Source organism: Eretmochelys imbricata, chromosome 8, assembly GCF_965152235.1.
Source record: "Eretmochelys imbricata isolate rEreImb1 chromosome 8, rEreImb1.hap1, whole genome shotgun sequence".
Taxonomy (NCBI): Eukaryota; Metazoa; Chordata; order Testudines; family Cheloniidae; genus Eretmochelys; species Eretmochelys imbricata.
The window spans coordinates 34,863,109-34,882,715 of NC_135579.1; the positions used below are offsets into that span (position 1 = coordinate 34,863,109).

The 19,607-nt window shown below is 39.0% G+C and overlaps 1 protein-coding gene across 4 annotated transcripts in view; it reads left to right on the top strand.

Moving 5' to 3' along the window:
* Positions 1-16,379, top strand: part of MATR3 (matrin 3) — a 44,741-nt gene extending 28,362 nt beyond the window's left edge. For all 4 annotated transcript variants that reach the window (XM_077824502.1, XM_077824505.1, XM_077824504.1 and 1 more), the window contains 8 exons: positions 438-563; positions 1,208-1,378; positions 3,738-3,869; positions 7,228-7,271; positions 7,365-7,755; positions 11,482-11,875; positions 13,009-13,130; positions 15,320-16,379. In XM_077824502.1, the coding sequence (XP_077680628.1) occupies positions 438-563; positions 1,208-1,378; positions 3,738-3,869; positions 7,228-7,271; positions 7,365-7,755; positions 11,482-11,875; positions 13,009-13,130; positions 15,320-15,370 (1,431 nt within the window). In that variant the 3' untranslated portion in view covers positions 15,371-16,379. The remainder of the gene's footprint in view (positions 1-437; positions 564-1,207; positions 1,379-3,737; positions 3,870-7,227; positions 7,272-7,364; positions 7,756-11,481; positions 11,876-13,008; positions 13,131-15,319) is intronic.
* Positions 16,380-19,607: the final 3,228 nt, after the last annotated feature.

The following is a 19,607-nucleotide window of genomic DNA, read 5'->3' on the forward strand; positions in this document are numbered from 1 at the left end:
TGTGTATCATCTTATCATAGGAGGGGAACACTAAGGGGAAGGAGGGTTAATGTCTTGTCTTTTTTCTTTTTTCCCCCTTGGCACACAGAAATCAAATACACCGAGAGTATTCTGCAACATTATATTTAACTTGTATTTAAATTTATAACTGATTGTTTAAAGTTATATTAACACTAATTTGTCCTGAGCATATCTGGTGTACACCTAAGTAATATGCTATATGCAATTTATACCTAATTGCATAAGGGTATATATCTGTGGGGCCAGTTAATGCTACTGTAAAAAGCTTTTACTTTTGCATTTCCTGACTGCACTTTTTTAAAAGTGCATCTTCTTTTGCCAGAGAGGCACTCAACAGCACAAGCTCTTAGACAAAGTATTCACTCCTAAAAGAGTATTACTGAAATAAATGCAGAAATAAATTTTTACAATTTCAGGCATTTATTGAAATGTCCACTACTGAAGATGCCCAGGCTGCAGTGGAATATTATATGACAACACCAGCTCTAGTATTTGGCAAGCCAGTAAGAGTGCACTTGTCCCATAAGTATAAAAGAATAAAGGTAAATTCAATTTTGCATTTTAAAATCTTATTTTTAATCAATATAATATATTCAGTGTTATGTCATCTTAATGTTTAGTTTTTGCATTAATTTGTTTTTAGCTATGTTTACGGGTAAGGTTGTCATGGATATTTTTAGTGAACGTTACAAACTGGTCATGAGCAATAAAGAAAAATTCATGTAAGCCTGTGACCTGTCCCTGACTTTTACTAAAAATATCCATGATAAATTGGGAAGGGACTGGGCAGTTGTGGGGTGGCTGGGAGGTCTGGGGCCCCCACCACCCATGGGGGCTTAGGGGACAGGGAGACCCTGGAGCTCTCCCCAGCAGCAGAGAGGAGCTGTGGGGGTCCCCCAGACCCCGCAGCAGGGGTACCTCAACTCTGCCCCTCGTGGGAGGCGGCAGGACCTTGCAGCTCCCAGCCACCGGGGCTGCAGTCACAGAGGTCTTCGGAGGTCCCAGATTCCATCTCTTCTGCGACCTCCATGACAAAATTGGTGCCTTATATTTCAGTTGTAATGCATATAATAAAATTAGGAACTTAATCTTTAATATCAATGTTTGTTTGTTTGTTTGTTTGTTATATAAATGTCAGATTTTATGTAGTATTTATTTTTAAGGTTTCACAAACTCTTAATTTTAGAAACCAGAGGGGAAGCCTGACCAAAAAACTGAGCCACCAAAACCAGAACCTGGTCGCGTGATTCACCTCAGTAATTTACCTCATTCAGGATATTCTGACAATGCCGTAATCAAACTAGCTGAGCCATATGGAAAAATAAAGAATTACATACTGATGAGAATGAAAAGCCAGGTAATTCACCCTAGACACTTACATAACTGAGTTGATTCATGCATAATTAAGTGGAACGTTGAATAGATCTGCCTGCAAGAAACCAGAGATTTTCAAGATTTTAAGTAGGGAACTTGATTAAATGGATTGTGAGAGCTCCAAAGTGGATACAGTCTGAATATCTCAAAAACTAAGTTGAAGTGTTGTTGTTTTTGAAGTAGGGAGAAATGTTCAAGGCAGAATAAAATGTTTACATTTGATCTTGAAGATTGATACCTCTATTTTGCCATCTTTTTCTTTTCTGATTCAGTATGGATATGGAAACTACTGGAGAACATGGCAAAATATAGGAGTTGTTTCCCAGTAAACACGTCTAGTAGAAGAAGAGGAACTCATAAGCATCCTAGTCCTATGAAACTATGCAGTATTGGGTACAATATTTAATTAGCTCCTATATAGGTAAAAATCTGTGGGATCATTGCATTGATTAAAAACATTATCAAAAGCCAATCATAAGCTTCTTATGGGCAGTCTAACAAATAATTACATAGCAACAATAAAAAGCCCTTCGTTTTACTCCCTCACTCCTTCTAAAGATACTGCAGTTACCCTTGGGTTTGGTTTCACAAATCTGCTTGAAAATTGCATAGTAAGCATGTATGGTAGATTAGAACATTTTCTTAATTCAGTGGGTGCAAGCAAGCTTGAACATGCATGTGTGCATGCACAGCAAATTGTGAGCAATTGCTTCAAGGTCCTTATGAGCTCTGATGGTAAATGTTGTTGTCTTCACAAGCTAACTAGCTCTGGAGGGTTTTTTTAAGGCAGTTAGATGCCAAAATACATTAACACATTAAATTTGCACAGTGAAAATAAAAAAGTTAAAGATCCAACAGCAATGTTAGCTGCTTACTACAAATATACTTTTTTCTGTCCCTGTTTTTCTGGCTAAGTATGTAGCTTGATGTATTACTGTTTAGTTTTTTAATTTATTAAAATGTCCCATCTCAAGACACAAGCACAAAAACAAAACTGCAAAAATTTTTATATGACACCATCCACAAACAAAAGTGTAACTCGATAACATAAAAACATACTTCCATCAACAAGCAAGAGACTCTGTAAGCAGATCAGCCTTGCACCATGGTCACCACACTGGCTCTGGGGTAAAAAAGTAAATCAAATTCCAGAGTTGAGAGTTTTCCATTGAAAGCACCTTCTGAGGAGCCTCCCAGACTTCTAAATTTAACAGCTGTTACGTTGAGTGCTTGAGCAGATTGATTGTGAAGGAGAGGTGGTTTTCTTGGATGAGTACCCAAATCAGAGGACATTTTAGTTCCCTTAAAGAGAACTTTATATTTCCAATAGCACCTTGAATTGCAGCTAGAGCTCTCTGTTGGAACACTTGTGATATAAAGATCCTTCTGCTTATACTGCTAAGTGAAGGGAAATAAGTTTGAGTCAACTTCCAGTGTAGCAGTGTGCCATGTATTACATTAATCCACTGAGGAAGTGAAAGAACCATGGATGCCTGTCAGAAGGTCCACAGCCAAGAGAAGTCAAAAACCTTACGGGCCACTCAGTGCTCTTCTGGGGATTCAGAAGCCTCTTAAAATGTTGCAAATGTTTTGGGCAAAGTTGGGTACCCCCTCACTAATGGGGACAGGTACCAAACCTACTTTATTCTCTAGTTGCTTTCCCCAGCGAGATAGAATCTGGTTTGAGCCATAACCAGATCACCCTCATCTCAGCTGCGTGTTAAAATTGCATAGATCCTACCCACTCAGAGTTTAATGCAAAAGCTATACCCTTTGTGAACTGATGACACTTGAGCCAAAACTGCCTCACTGTCTTCCCCAGCAAATTTATCCATGTTAAACAGAATAGATCCATCCACCATAGAGCTCTTGTGGGAGAGCAACTGTCTAACACTTCATTCCAGAAATTGTGAATGGAATGAGTCTTGAGTAGGCCTTTCAGCCCTTTTTTTAGCTTTAGCACAGAATACGGTTATTGACTTGAGGGTGTTTCCTGTTTACGAACTATCATTTAATTAGATTTCAAAGAAGGGATACATTGACACTGTCTTTAAGATTACTTTCAGATCAGCTGGGCTCCTGCCGTCTAATTTCAGAACTTCTTTGCAGTGAAAACATTGCTTACTGCAAAGACTGAGTGCATCTGTGCACCTGGTTTGTGTTGCAAGTATAATGTAAAACTGGGTTGATTAGCGTGTAGAAACTGGAGATACTCATTTTGAAACATCAAGTAGTGAAATCAAAGTTGTAGGATTTAGCCATATTCTAGTTTAAAGAACTTTGTGTAATAGCATTGTTACATACACTTCCTATAGTTTTTATATGTATTCTAATTTTTTTAGGCTTTCATAGAGATGGAAACCAGAGAAGATGCTTTGGCTATGGTTGAGCATTGTTCAAACAAAGCACTTTGGTTCCAGGGCAGATGTGTGAAGGTGGACTTGTCTGAAAAATACAAGAAGCTGGTATTAAGGGTACGTACTGTTTTAAAATGAAAACTCTAAGTTGAGATGTTCTGTTGGCTGGGGGGGGGAGGGGTGGGCGAGGGGAGAGAGAAAGTAAGTAACAATAATTACAGGACACCTATCAAGTTTGTTTATATAAGAATGTAGCCATTTGTAAACTGAATGTTTCCAGTTCATCCTTTCCCTTTAAGTGTAGTAGCTGTCCGTATTCAGTGTTCTGATGTAGCACATCATGAAAATGGTGTGCTTGCATCACTGGCAAAAACAAGAAACATGGTTCCCCTGGTAGATTGTTTCTGTATAAGAATGGCTATACTGGGTCAGACCTATGGTCCATTTAGCCTGTCTTCCAACAGTGGCCAATGCCAGATGCTTCAGAGGGAATGAACAGAACAGAGCAATTATCATGTGATCCATCCCCTGTTATCCAGTCCCAGCATCTGTCAGTCAGAGGCTTATATCCATCAATGGCTATTAGCCACTATGGCTGTTTTCCGCGTACTTATCTAATTTTTTTTTTTTAACCCAGTTATATTTTTGGTCTTCACAACACCCTTTGGCAAATGAGTTCCACAGGTGAACTGTGCATTGTGTGAAGACTCCAAGTGACTAATTGCTACAGACAAATAAGGGATTCTGCTTGTTAAATTTCAGAGTAGCAGCAGTGTTAGTCTGTATCTGCAAAAAGAAAAGGAGTACTTGTGCATGCATCCGATGAAGTGAGCTGTAGCTCATGAAAGCTTATGCTCAAATAAATTTGTCAGCTCTAAGGTGCCACAAGTACTCCTTTTCTTTTTGCTTCTAAATGTTGGGTTTTTTTTTTAAAAAAAGGGTAGCAGAAGATGAATTAGTTGAATGTCTCGTTACTCCTTTTCATGTCAGAATCCTATTCAAAATGTCCTCTTAACTATTTTTTCCTCAAAATGGTCCTCTAACTTTAAAACTATCTACTCTTCCACCTGTTCCTTCTACTTCATTCTTGATTTCCTTCCTTTGATTTCTACAGTTGGGAGTTGTATTCATTATGTTGTGCTCTAAATATCTCTTTAGTACATAGAAGATTTTATTTGGGGCTTTTTTTGCATTTTAAGATAGAGTATTGAAACTTACGTTTTATATTATGTTGGATGCAAGACTAAGGGGATTAATACTAACTGCAGGTGGCTTAATTTCTCATGAGTTTTTGTTCATGAAAAGGATATTTGTATAGATTCTTAAGTAATATAAACCAACTTTGCAGTAGCAATTCTTATTATTCCCAAAAAGAGAGGGACTCTAATTGGCTTACAAAATAGTGGCCTTTTCGGGCAGTGGAGTGCTTAGATAGAATTCAAATGTGTGTGGGTGTTCTTTTTTTTAACTAAGACTTTCTCCATCCGATTATAATTCTTAATATAGGAATATAAGAACTAGCACAAATTTTGATCTGAACCTTTAAATCTTGGGCTGATTGTGATAACTACCTTGCATACTCTTAGCAGGTTTTCTTTTTCTACCTGACTCCTTGCTAATTCTGTAGTACAAACTCAGCAGACCTTGCAGTCTCTATTGAAAGAGCCTCCCCCATGAGTCCTGGGCACACCTGATCCAAAGAGTGAAAGATCTGAATAAAGGAGTGGGTGGCTGACACAACAGAAACGCAAAATTCTGCAGTGGGTAGTTTCAGCATTGGTAGTGGGCCTGGGAGGACATGTATAGACTTGCAGAAAAAAGGGTTGGTGAGTAGGTTTGGTTAAAGTCCACTTTTCAAGGACTGTTACTAGAAGCTTTAATACACAGGATTCTGTAAAACATATAGCAGCAAAGTCATCTAAGGAATTTGAATTGTGAAGTTCAAAAAATGACCCATATATAATATTTGGCCATGACCCATTAATTTTATAGGACAAAGCCATTGTAGTGATTAACACTTCATCTCTATAATCAATTCAGTTTGACATTTGGGTCAAGTGTTCGGTAACAGTTTTTTTGTTAAATTTGGAATTTGGTTATTTTTTCAAAACTCTTATACAGGAAGCACTGACAAATTTCTGAACATTTACATGACTAATATATGTTTAAATGTTGTCCTGGAAGTGCACCTATTCAAGAACACATTTGTATGCACTGAGCTTTTTTCAGTAAATGTAATTTAAGGCTGCAATGTGTAATTTAAAAAAAAATTCACATTAATTCCTAAAAGTTCTTAAAGTCTGCTCTGAATAGAGGATAGGATTAAATGAAACTCGTTCATCTAAATACCTTATTGGAGCTGTAAAAATCAGCTTGACAAGGCTTTTCCCCTTAATTTCTCTGATTGCATATCCTGCCTCTCTGTTTTGCAGATAGGGTACGTGAAGAAGCGCCAAATCTTTCTTTCTATTATATTGCATGTGTGTATTTTGTGGGTGGAGGGAAGAATATAAACAGCTACTGGCTATACATGTGCAAGGGCTAATGCAGAGTTTTGAGGCACTGGATGGCAACGATCAAGCTGTTCATAACTGAGCACTTCAAAATGAATAATTTGTGTAAAATCTGACTAATAGAGATGGTGGCTTTGTTTATCCGCCCTGCACTGCACTTCCTGCGGTGTAATGGATTGTGCCAAGTTCATATAGGTAACCAATACAATAACAGATTTCCAGTGTTAATACCACATTCAAGTGTCAGTTTATACTTCTGGACTTCCACCTGCAGCTTTTAAAAGGAAAGACTTGATTGCACAGAAAGGCAGTTTTGAAAAAATAAGTTTTGGTATGTCTACACTGCAAAAAAAAAAAAAAAAAAACCCCAGCCTCAACAGCGAGTCTGAGCATTACTGAGTTGAGTTCGCAGGACTCGTGCTACAAGGCTGTACACAGCAGTGTAGATGTTCCTGCTTGGGCTCTGAGACCCTCCCACTCACCATTTCAGAGCCTAAGTAGGAACTGCTATTTTTAGCTCCATAGCACAAGCCCAAGTCAGCTGACCCAGGCTCTGAAACTCACTGCCGTGGTTTTGGTTTTGGTTTGTTCGTTTTGGTTTGGTTTGTTGCAGTGCAGACGTATCCTTTAAAAGAAGGGGAAGAAAATAGACCAAAGGTGTGGACAGTGGGGAGGGAATGTTGCTCCTAAAAGGAAAGTAATGCTGCAGTTCTTAAGCCTTTAAGCCATCTGTTTGGCAACTAATAGGACTACTTAATTAATATAACAGCACCTCTGGTGCTAGGGAGAGCCACCACTGGAGTGTTCTCCACAATGTCTTGAAGAAAGGTGAAGACATCGAACGTGGCCAGTGGAATTGAGCAGCCAAGGTGCAATTCATGCTCTGAATGAATCCTGTAACAACTGTGTGTTAATACATAATATACCTGCTATACCTTATGAAAGCTTTTTTTATTTTTTAGATTCCCAACAAAGGAGTTGAACTATTGAAAAAAGATAAAGCTAGGTAATGTTGTCTTTAAATATAATTTATTAAAAATCCTGAATTGAAATAGTTAAACTAAAACATAATGAAGATAAATGTTTTTCTCCCCTACAGAAAGAGAACGTATTCTCCAGATAGTAAAGACTCTCCAAGTGATAAAAAATCTAAGACCGATGGAACTCAGAAAACTGAAAGCGGCAGTGCTGAAGATAAAGATAAAGAGGAGAAACAGGATGATGATGCTGAGAAATCAGCTGCAAAAGGCAGTGAACAGGCAGACCAAGAGGAACCTAGTTTACTTCTTGAATCTGAAGATGAGCTGCTAGTAGATGAGGAAGAAGCAGCAGCATTGCTAGAAAGTGGCAGCTCAGCAGGAGATGATGCTGATGTTGCTAATTTAGGTGATGTGGCTGCTGAAGAAAAAAAGGATACAGCAGATGACACTACCACAAAAACTGAAGGAAATGTTGGCGTGCCCCCAGCAGCAAAGAAAAAACTTAAAAAGGTAATCCGACGGCATGGTGTATGGATAGGGAGCAACCTTATCTGTTTAATTTGTGCTCCTCCACATAGTTCCAATTCTTTTGTGCAGGACTTTAAAACAAACACCCACTCCTACTTTTCTGGAAAGAAACAATTTGTGTTCGGCTTTTCTGTGAAGAAAATACAGTACCTCAAAGAATGTGATGCTGATTTGAGATCAGGTATTCAAAGTAGGGTGGATAAAAATTAAAAAAAAAATTCTTATTTTAATACATTTTTCTTTTAAATCCATTTGGCATGATAACCTATATTAAGTTGTAAACATAGTATAATTAGAACTACAATTTTGTCTTGGGAAGGGTCACAGAAATTTTGAATTTGAATAAGGTCTGTGAAACTGAACAGCACTGCGACCTGGTATACAGGGTAGCAGTTCCAGTCAGGTTTGGCCCATCCGCCTCTCCATCTCCATTCACAGAAGAGTGGACAGGCCAAACCTGAGTGGTGCTGCAGCCACAGGTGCCAGGTTGCAGCAGCCCAGAGTGAGGAGCGGGGCCAGCCCTGTGGGACAAGAGCAACTACTGGAGAGGGTGTGCGACGCAGGCTCGCTCTCCAAACCTGCCCACCTCTCCAGGTCTCATCTTTCAAAATTCCTTGACCTTTCTGTGACTTGTCTTCTCTCTCCCCCCCCCCCCCCACACCCCCATCTATACTATGACATGTACTAAAAAATTCCATGCCAGAATCGTAGCCTTAAATATAACCTATTAAAATAATATTATATAAAATTCCAAGCAGGCCATGTTTGCTGCCAAACTTTCAAAGTCAAACCACTGAACTGGTAGGAATCACTGGCTAAGTGTTGAAACTAGAGTTTGAAGAGCTAAAACCAGTTTTTAAAAGTAGTAAACTCTTCTGCAGGTGCAGAGAGAATATTTTCTTCATTTCAGTTAAATGACTAGTTCAGTCAGAGTTGAGAAACAAGACTGAGAGTTGTAAAAGCAGGAAAGCTTGTTTTCCCATTTCCAGTCTATGGAGAGAAAGAGAGATGTGAGGCTGAGATCTAGTCCTAAAAACTTGCAGGACATGGTGATTAGAAGAAATCCGTTTATCTCACTAACTATATAATACTACTTTTGTTTTAGTAGATCAGTTAGTTTTAAATGTGCTTTGATGATTTTTTTCCTTGTTTCCAGTACAGTTAAGGCACTTTTATTTAACTAATAAACAAAAAATTTAATTGTTTTTGTGCAATTTTAATTGAAATATAGCTTGACAAAATCCCAAGTAAAATGAATCATCTAGTTCTATGGGGTTCTTGGGAGGTGGATGGGCACAGGCCCACCCGCGGCTAAAGGACCCTTCCGCAGCCTGTGGGAAGGATCCACTGAGCCCGGGACTCAAATAATTATGGGGGACAACAGAAAAAAATAACACGGATAGCTGTGAAGGTGAAAGCGTCAAAAAAGGGAACCTGAAGGGGACACCGAGCAGAGATCCGCAGACAGCTCCTACTTCTTCTCGAAGGTGTCAAGGGAGCCAGCAGATGCTGCCCAGAGGAACTTTGCCTGGATGCGTGAACGGAGGGTGGATCAGAAATAGGCCTCACAGTCACAGAGAACCCCCTCAGCCAACATCCTCTCCCTGGTGGTGTAGATGGCCACTTTGGCCATTGCTAGGAGGAGGTTGACGAGGAGGCTCCACGACTTTGTGGTGCCATGGATAGGGTGTGCGTATATGAGAAGGTGTGGGGAGAAATGCAGCCAGAAACATAACAGTAAGTCTAGGAGGAGCCAGAAAAGGGGCTGCAACCTGGCACACTCAAGGTAAACCTGTGCCAGGATCTCCCTCAGGCCGCAAAAGGGACAGGCATCGGGGATGGGGATGAACTGTGCTAGGTAAATGCCCGTGCTCACGGCTCCGTGAAGGAGCTGCCAACCAATATACCTGGCGGGCTGTGGGACTAAGGTGGGCTAGCCTATATCCCACCTTAGTCCCACAGCCCGCCAGGTATATTGGTTGGTGGCTCCTTCACGGGGCAATAGGTTCCACCACTTAGTATTGGGGCACAAGGATGAGGAAATGGAGAGTATGGAGCCATGAGCATGTACAGGTGTGCCCGTGGCGCGGTTCAAAAGCGAACCGGCTACAGGTCGTGCAGCTGGCTCACGGTGGGTGGGTGGGACGGCCGGGCAGGGGCTCATGAGGCAGGGGCCCTGTAAAGAGATCCAGAGGGCCTGGGGTGTAGGGTGGGTGGGGAGCACCCTGCTACAGGACCCACTCAAGGTAAACCTGAGAGATGGACGACAAGGCTGCCGTAACCTCCTGAAGTACATGCTCAGGAGTTAAAAGGGTGGAGAGCACCATGCGCTGAGTGAGCGCAAAGGGGACCCACCCAGTCTCCCTGGTCGTTATCTAGGAGGTCTCAGATCCTGGTGACTCCTGCCAGGACCAACCTCTGGTGCACCAATAGGGACTCCACCACCTGCACATACTAATCGTCTAGTAAATAGGAAACGCGTCAGTTACCATTTTCTAACAAAAAAAAAAAATAAAAATTAAGAATCTGAATAAATGTGTTAAGCTATATAATTGCTTAAGTAAATGTTTATAGATATAGCGTAGCTTCCTGGTTAGCAGAAAGTTCCAAATTATACCAACCAATGAGAAACAACCTTTCTTCAGGAAAATAACTAAAATACAAAACAAGACTAAAATTGATTTGCATCAAGATTTCTTGCTTATCAGTTTAAATCATTATTAAAATCGCTTAAATTTACAACTGTCCACTCTGATTTAGAGAACACTGTTTATCCTTTATTCGAACATGCTGTAACTTGGTTTCCCCACCTCATTTGCGTGGTGGCTTTCTCTGCCCCTGTTGACTGCTATCAGTATCTCAGTGGTACATTTTAGGAGATTGCTTCAACTCAGTGCTCCAGCATAGGAACAATTTTCTCTCCAGCTGCTTCATGAGTTTAGAAGGTTGTCTGTCTGCCCTTCGAGGGCAGACTTTAGTGACCATGCTAAAAATAAGGTTTATTAAGAATAGTGTGTTGGATATAAACAAAAGAAATAGTATGTATAACCTAGCTAGCTTGTAGCTTCAGTAAAAAGCTAGGTAGGTACATCTTGGATTATTTATAGTAAGGTAAGCCTTGCATTTCTAATCAGCACTTTATTCATTTCTCCCCTCAGACCTTTTCGGGTTTTTTTTAATTTGTACCATCAGGTACCCTTGAAATTTAGGATCCAGTGGGAATGTCTTCCAGATTGTAAATATCTTTAAATTACTTTGTTGCAGAGAAACAAAAGATAAAATTTATTTTTTTAAAATTACCATTCTAAAATTGCAACTGTTTTTAATCTGAATAATTTATAAATTACTGCAGTGAAGGAATCAATGTAATCCAGTGAAGCAAGTGCAAAAAGCTGAAAACTAAAGGCCAGGTGGAAACCTGGCAAAATAAAATATTTTTCAAATGGAGGCTAAAATACTTCAAAATAAAATAAGTATTCTACAAATCAAGCAAAAAATAAGCAATTTGATATACCCATTCATGTGATTTGAACAGTGTTTCTGAAGAATATAGGTAGCTTTGGGGGCAGGAAATACAGGGTTCTTCCAAAAAAAAAAAAAAGTTAAAAGGTTTTTTTTTTCTTTTGTAACTTAAAAAATAAGAGAAATTATACTTTTATGCATGTAAATTAACAGTTGTAGACATGAAAAACCTTTGTCTCTCAACAGCGATATGTGGGTGGCTTCCCCCAGAGCATGGAAGGTTTTGTCACTCTAGATGAGGTTGGTGATGAAGAAGACTCAGATCATCAGAAACTGCGTAAATCGGGGATGGCAGTTAAATCTGCTGGGAAAAATGATGATAGTTTGGCTGAAATTAAGGTAGACAAGATGGAGGAACCAGAGCAGGAAAATGAGACCTTGGAAAATGGAACCAAAACTGAGGAGAATATGAAGATAGAAACTGTTGAAGTTTCTGACAACACAGCAACCCAGGATACGGAGAAAAATACAAATGAAAATACAGATGCACAGGATGAACAGGAAACAAAAAGCATCCAGGAGAAATCTGTTGTTCCAGACGAATATAGAATTGGACCGTATCAGCCAAATGTTCCTGTTGGTAAGAATTTTCCCATCTCTTTTCAAATGCTGCTTTTTTTTGGGGGGGGGGGGGGCTTTATGGTAACATTTTCATTTAATTAACTTTATTTTTTGCAGTGCGCACTGGCTCTTAGGTCTGGTCTACACTATAGGCCGATTTCTGTATAACCGTATCGCTCAGGGGTGTAGTTATACCGGCCTAACCCCCAGTGTAGACAGCACTGTGTCAGCAGGTGAGCTGCTCTCACCGACATAGCTACCTCCTCTTCGGGGAGGTGGATTAACTACACCAATGGGAGAACTCTCTCCTTTCGGCATAAAGCATCATTAAAGCACTACAGCAGTGCAGCTGCATTTTTAGTGTAGATTTGCCAGTAGACATTGAAGTAAGATCAAAGATTGCCATTTCATTTTACAAAAAGAAAAGGAGTACTTGTGGCACCTTGGAGACTAACCAATTTATTTGAGCATGAGCTTTCGTGAGCTACAGCTCACTTCATCAGATGAATGATCATCTGATGAAGTGAGCTGTAGCTCACGAAAGCTCATGCTCAAATAAATTGGTTAGTCTCTAAGGTGCCACAAGTACTCCTTTTCTTTTTGCGAATACAGACTAACACGGCTGTTACTCTGAAACATTTCATTTTAGAACTTCACACTCTCTTTCTATGATGATCTCTGGTCCCTTTTACTCTTCCCATGCAGTCTTTGACAATGGCTTCTCTCCAGCCTGGAATTATGATGAAAGAGACCTATTATGACAGCACAAAATATCTTTCAGAAGTGATGAGTTACTTTAGATTGATATATGAAATTATGTATTTGTCATCATGACATGGGTAATGTGCAGTAGATATACTAGTATTGAAATTAACGCTATGTATTGTAACTAAAACCATTGCATACCTTTCTGAAAAGGGAACCAATAGAACTGCCATGTTTTAATCCAAAAACATGCTAAAGGCAAGTGTGTACATATTTAATTACAGGTTCTGGTTTGAACAAATAAAAACAAGGATATTTAAAGTAAAGCAGCTGTTCAGTGCAAATTGAGTTGTTACTGTAAGATTCACTTAGTGAGCAGTGTATTTGAGGTTTTAAACATTACTCTAATTCATTCTATTAGTTACTTTATGGTCTTTACTTCTCTAGGTGTGAATTATGTGGTACCCAAAACAGGGTTTTATTGCAAACTGTGTTCCTTGTTTTACACAAATGAAGATGTTGCAAAAAAGACCCATTGCAGCAGCCTTCCACATTATCAAAAGTTGAAGGTAAGGTAAAACTGTCCATTTTAAGTGAAGTGATTCTTTGTTGGGAAGGAGTAAGGAATAGATTTGTTGGGGCTTCATTAAAAGGAAAAAACAAATTCATCCAGTTAGAACACTGGATTATCCAAACATGCTTAAGAGCTGTTGCTTCATATCACAGTAATTTTAGTTGTTTTAAATTAATCCTCTCCAGGGTTGCCTCTGTTCAAATTTGAATGCGTAATGAACAAGTCAAATATGGGACCCTATGATTCTCTATGAATTGAGAATATATAGGACTTTTTGATTGCAGTAGAGGTAAGCTTTAGAATAGTTTTGAAGAAGGAATAAAAGGTGACTGAATCTTGTCCCTACAGTTCCTTTGAGGGTGGCTTACGACCAAAAACTGCAAGAGCAAAGCTAGAGGGGTTTTTTTGGTTTGGTTTTTTTAAATAGTGCTCCGAACCCCATGCATATTTTGAAGTTGATATATCTAACTTTTGATTTTATGGGCATGTATTAGAGTTCCTGATTGAGTGAAATGTTGTGCAATAACACAACATGTGTTTATGCTGTCATTAGTGCTGCTTGTGTACTATGAGCTGCTCTTTGACATTGTACACTTTGTGTGTCGGGGGGAGGATGGGGTGCTCCTAACACAATAAGTAATTACCACCATTATTAAAACACAGTAAGTCTTCACATTAATTATTCCAAGCTTCTGCATTTAGTTGATTTCACTTCAGTTCATTGCCAAGCTGTATATAAGTTCCTCCTGTCCTATAGGAAGGAAGCAGGCACATGTCTGAGAGTTACCAGTGGAGGGGATGCATCTGTGGGAGAGGGAATGCCTCAAACTAGCCCAGGAACTGAAAGGGGGCAAGTGGTAGAGAGAACACAAGGGCAACTAGATTGTGAGCTTGTCTTCCTGTATAGTGCAGCTGTGCCACTACAGTGCTGCTATACATGAAGATGCTTCTACACTGGCAGGAGAGAGTCTCCTGTTGGCATAGTTAATCTACCTCCCCAAAAAGTGGTAGCTGTGTTGGCGGGAGAAGGTCTTGCATTGACCTAGCACTGTCTACTTTGGGAGGGGTTTAAGTTGGTATAACTACATTGCTTGGGGTCTGTAGTATAGACCTGGCCTTTATCATGAAGCCTCTGCAAAGGAGGAATAGCCACAGCATCAGCAAGGAGGGAGTAGATGAGAGAATCCAGGGAGCAATCCAAATCTTAGGGTAGAAAACCACCTCATCCATAGCTTTGTGCAGTTAAGTACATAATGATGGGACACTGAAGTATTGATACTTGTATAAGAGAAAAACAAATCCAGTGACTTGTTGAATAGTCTTATCAGAATTTTATCTCTCTAATTTTACAGGTAAAATTAACCATTTAATTTGCTTTCTCTGCCACACACAGCCAGTAACCTTTAGCTTCATTTGAGCTTGATTATTTCTAAATGATAAAGTATTGAAAAGAAAGCAACACTTGCATAAGTATAATGCCCCCTCTCTATCTTGGATCATACATCTAGTTTCATTATCTTCATAATGGCAAAGGTGGATAAAGATGATAAAACTTGACAGTGATATAGTGCTTTGCTTGTTCAAAGTGCTCCACAAAGCACTAATTCTCACAGCAACCCCTGTGAGGTAGGTAAATATGTATTCTCCCCATTTTACAGATGGGTAAATTGAGACACAGGATAAGTGACTGCCAAGGTCATATGTGAATCAGTGTCAGAACAGGGGATGGAAACCATTTTTTCTGACTCCAGTTCTCTGCTGTCGCAGATTAGACTGACTCTCAAGTACAGTAGATATCTGTGCATGGACTGGGTAAATGTTCATGAAGACTCTGATGTATGACATAGGTAGAAAGTAAATTTTACTTGTTGATTTGTTCAGAGCTTCAGGCGGCTGGAAAATGCAGTACTCTTAAAGGAGCTCTAGCAGTTTTCATTTCAGTGGATCAGTTATGTATCTGGTACAGTAGAAGAGCACCAGGCATATTTTGCCCAGTGCCAGGCTTATTTGGCATTTGCGTAGTTAGTAAATTGTATGACATATTACTATGTCATACATTTAAGTTCACAAATCTGACAACCTTTAAAATGGTTTTATACTTAGAATTATGGTCTTATTTAGTTCATTTAATTAATCCCTAATCAGGTTGGCTTTGTTGTAATTCATTCTTTTTTGTTGTTACAGAAAATTCTGGATAAAATGGCAGAAGATCATAGACAAAAGAAAGAGGCTTAAGTGCAAAAAAACTTGATTCAAGGAAAGTGGTTTTGTTTTTAATGTTAACCTTTTTTAAATGCAGTACAAATAGTAGATGGAAAATACTATACTCTTTTGTTTTAGTGAAATACAGTAGGCGTATAGCTCTGTTCATGTGTTAAATGTTATAACATAAATGAAGCTAATAGAAATTTTTTGTTCATGGAAAATATGGGAATGGCAACAGAAGAAAGTTTTCTTTCAATTGATATTTCAAGCTACTATAGAAACTATTGCACCACTATGAAAGCTCATGTACAAAAAGCAAACTTTATATAAACCTACTGTTTTCCGGCTTCAAAGTTATCCTTCAATTTTGATTCCATTCTTCAATAAAAAATAAAACGTGGTATTGTATTTTTATTGCTTTCATCTAGAACATTCCAGATTTCATTCTGAGCCTAGCATATATTTAATTTGGAGTGTGAGATTGTCGTTGCATTTCACTGTGGAAAGTCTTTAAATGTAAAGGTTGCATTTTTAAAATGTTGGATGCAGTTTCTTTTAATGTCATTGCTGTTATCTAGATAATAAGAAAATTAGTAAGTAGTCAGCTTTAAAATTTTGTGATTCTTTTCTAAGTTCTTGATAGGTTTTTTCCCCTGTTCTATTATTCAGCGTACTTTTTAGTGAAATGTAAAGTCCTATTCTTCTCTGACCAGTATTATTTTCTTGACCTCTTACTGCTTGCTACTTGAATCCTGTAGCTGTCATACATCTCTGATATAAGCAAAAGCAGCATTTGAGTCCTGAAATGTAAAAAAATAAATATCTTTATATTCTTCATATGTAATTTTTCATACCTGCATTTTAAAACTGGTTTGATCAAATTCCTAGAACTGTGCTATTAATGTACCTGCACATGTGACATGTGATCAGGAATTTGCATGTATAATCTGTGTTTATCTGTAGTCTTTCTGATTATATACTGCTTATTTGTGGGTTCAGGTTACTAAAGTGATTTACCAATAAACAAACCTAGGCAACAGTAATTTGTTTTTGTTTGGCATGTTAAGCAATGTGTTTACTGCAGTTGAGACCAGTGTGTTCATGGTATCTGATTAACTCATAACCTTTAGTGAATGTTTTTAATTTTGCTTGTTTAACAGTTTGTGTGATTTAGTAGCTCATTATGCTACTCCCCTTCCTAATGCACGCACACTGCACCGCAATGAATTAAAATGCCACTTAATGAAATGGTTCTAGGCGCTTCTGCGAGTGAATTTATTATTCCTCTTGGAAGTAATACATTTGCATTAATGCTAAGATTCAAACTCCTTTAGATTTTCATGAATGAAGATCATTAAGAATGGCTGAAATGTAAAGAGTAACTCTTTGGACTTTTTTGTCCCTTGGCATTGGGCGCAGCTTGTTTTCTGAGAGAATTATGATGTTTGGGTAAAATGAGAATTTGAATTGATACTGTATGCAGCTTTCTGAACATCAGCAAGATATGAGGGTGAAATGCTGCTTGGCTTTGGGTGCACAAATCTTCATTAAATAGCACAGCCTAAAATGCTGTCAAAACAAAATTAAATTGTAATTTGCAATAATTCATTTTTCCGTATTTCCTTTTCAGTAAGCAAGCTGTTGTGACATTCTTTGCTTTGCACTCAGTCTTTTTAATTAGTTAATTGCTGATTGTTAAATGGATAAACATAGAGTAAAATACAACTATATACAATACACTTTGAACACCAATTCTGCCAGTAGGCCGTACCCCTTAAAAAGAGAAGAGTAAGTCCCTGAATAAGACTTGCTATATAAATCCTATAATAGTTGCATTGATTTAGTTAATATAGAAGCTATCCTGCCATTAGTGCAAAAGGCAACAGATGAATGGGAGATGGTTCCAGGAGTGCATTAATTGACAAGTTGGAGGATGTAATGGATTTGACTTTTCCCACACACTGACTGCCAAAAATAAGTTTAATCTGTTTCTTAATAGATTTTGGAGGGGGTGTGGAGAAAGTTGCCTTTGGGGGAGGAGAGACCTGGTTCCTAACAGCATATATAGTTGACTGATCCATTTAAATGCTCCCAAAGCTGTTTAAAAAAACAAAACAAAATCCCCTTCAGTTTAGCCATTTAGGCATCTTATAGCAGCCCTCCTAAATACCAGACAGTTTAGTGATTTAATATCCACTGTTCTCTCAATGAAGTGGTAAATATAGAAGGTGTATTATTACAGTAGGGATTAAACAAGTAATATATTGAATGGTCTACAGGTGTTGAGCATAAAGGAATCTTTAGAGAATTAAAGACCACAGTGTTGTCTTAAGGTGACATAGTCCAGAGATCAGCTATTCTAGAAATGCTGTACACTGTGACCCAGATTTCAAGGGTATTTAGGCACCTAAAGATTCAGAGAAGCACCTAATCTGTCTAGGTGTTTTTGAAAATCCAATGAGGTGCTCTGAATCATTAGGTGCCTAAAGATATTTGAAAATTCAGCCTTATGTCCTTTATAGCTGCCTTACCTACCTTATACACCTGTTCCTCCTTTGGAGGATATAGTACAGAATTTTTGAAAATAACTGTTACTAACTACTGATAACTCAAACCTACTCCGATCATTGATAAGGGCAGCACCTTCTACCTACACTGAGTTCGAGTGGATGCATGCATTGTATGGTTTCTTAATAATCAATATAGTAGTATAAAAAAGGAAGCAAATTGTCCATCTGACAACTCCTTCCCTCAAAATAATCCAATCCTGGGGACATATATCAAGAACATTCTCATATTGCAATGTACAGACATATGCCAGGTGTCTTGGGGATTTTTACATAACTATCACCTTGATTTGCTCCCAAAGGCAAATTCGGAGCCAATAGAGCATTGTGGGAACGATTTTTCAGATCAGACTGTGATGCATAAATTAGGTGCCTGCTACTATCTGCATATTCTGACTAGACTTCAAGAGTAACTCTAATTAGAGCACATTGCATCAATCTAGACGAGAGGTGACAAAGGCATAGCTCCTGAGATCTGCTAGATAAGCCAGAAAATGTTAAGATAACCAGACAGGCATTTTTTCAGATCTTCTGTCAGTCAGGAAGCCTGGAGTAGTGATGGATTCATTAAAATCCAGCTAGACCTTGGGAGGGTGAAGGTAGAATAAAACTGGGTTTGAGGATAAGGCATAGAACTGAGTACTGTAGTTGTATCAGCTGTACTACAGCCCCAAATGTCTCACCTGGGTGTTGCAAATACACCTTAATCAAGGGTGAGGGGATGGAAACCTGTGGCAGCAGTGCAGTGAGCTTTTAGTCAGGAATGAGCTATGGCTCATCATGCCCCTAGAAGCCTTCTCTACTAGTAGGGTGACCTCACCCTTGCCAGGTCCTGCAGAGCAGTCATCAACAGCTCATGCTAGTAAAGACTGTGCTAATAAAATAGTATGAATCCTTGATCTATGTCCATTGCCAGAGGAGATGCTTACCTTTCCCTCCCCTTCCCCCCAAAAAGCCCCCTCCAGGACACACCTAATTCTAAAACTAAACTTCTCTGGGAAACTGGAACAATTGAGGTATAACTGGGGTTAGTTACCCAGCATGGCCTTAGCCTTCAACAATCAAAAAGGTGGGTCAAGGGGGCAAAGTGGGGAGACTGGCAGCCTCTGCTTCCATTTGAAGCAACTTCCCCTTCCCTACAAAAGGTGTCAGCCACATGGAACTCCTGCCATTCAAACAGCAGCAACCAGTGGTTTCCCCAGGAATTGAAATTGGGGGGGGTGCTCGAATTTGCAGGGGGCAGGTGTCAGGGCCGATGAGTGTTGAGACTGTGAGGGTGAATGGTGCCATACAGCCCACCTAGTAAAAACTGAAATGTTTCATGACCATTTTATGAGATTTAACTCATGTTTTAAAATCATCACACAAATTAAAGTTGGCTACTCAAGCCTTCTATGAAACACATCATCTACATCCTTCTTGGTTTCTTGTTATAATTTTGCACAACTCTGTTAATGAACTTCTTGAATGCAGTGCATTCATCTTTGGTGGCTTCTCGTATGTCTGGTACTTCCATTCCTTCAACTGATATGCTCATTAGTTCATTCACATGATCAGGCAGAAGGCGACTTCTTTCAGAACACAATTCTATTCAATGATGAAAAAATGCTCAGCTGTAGCTGTTGTGACTGGGAGTAACAAGAGATGAATTCCTACTTCTTTCATCCCAGGAAACAGAGCACAAAGATCGGGTCGAGCCA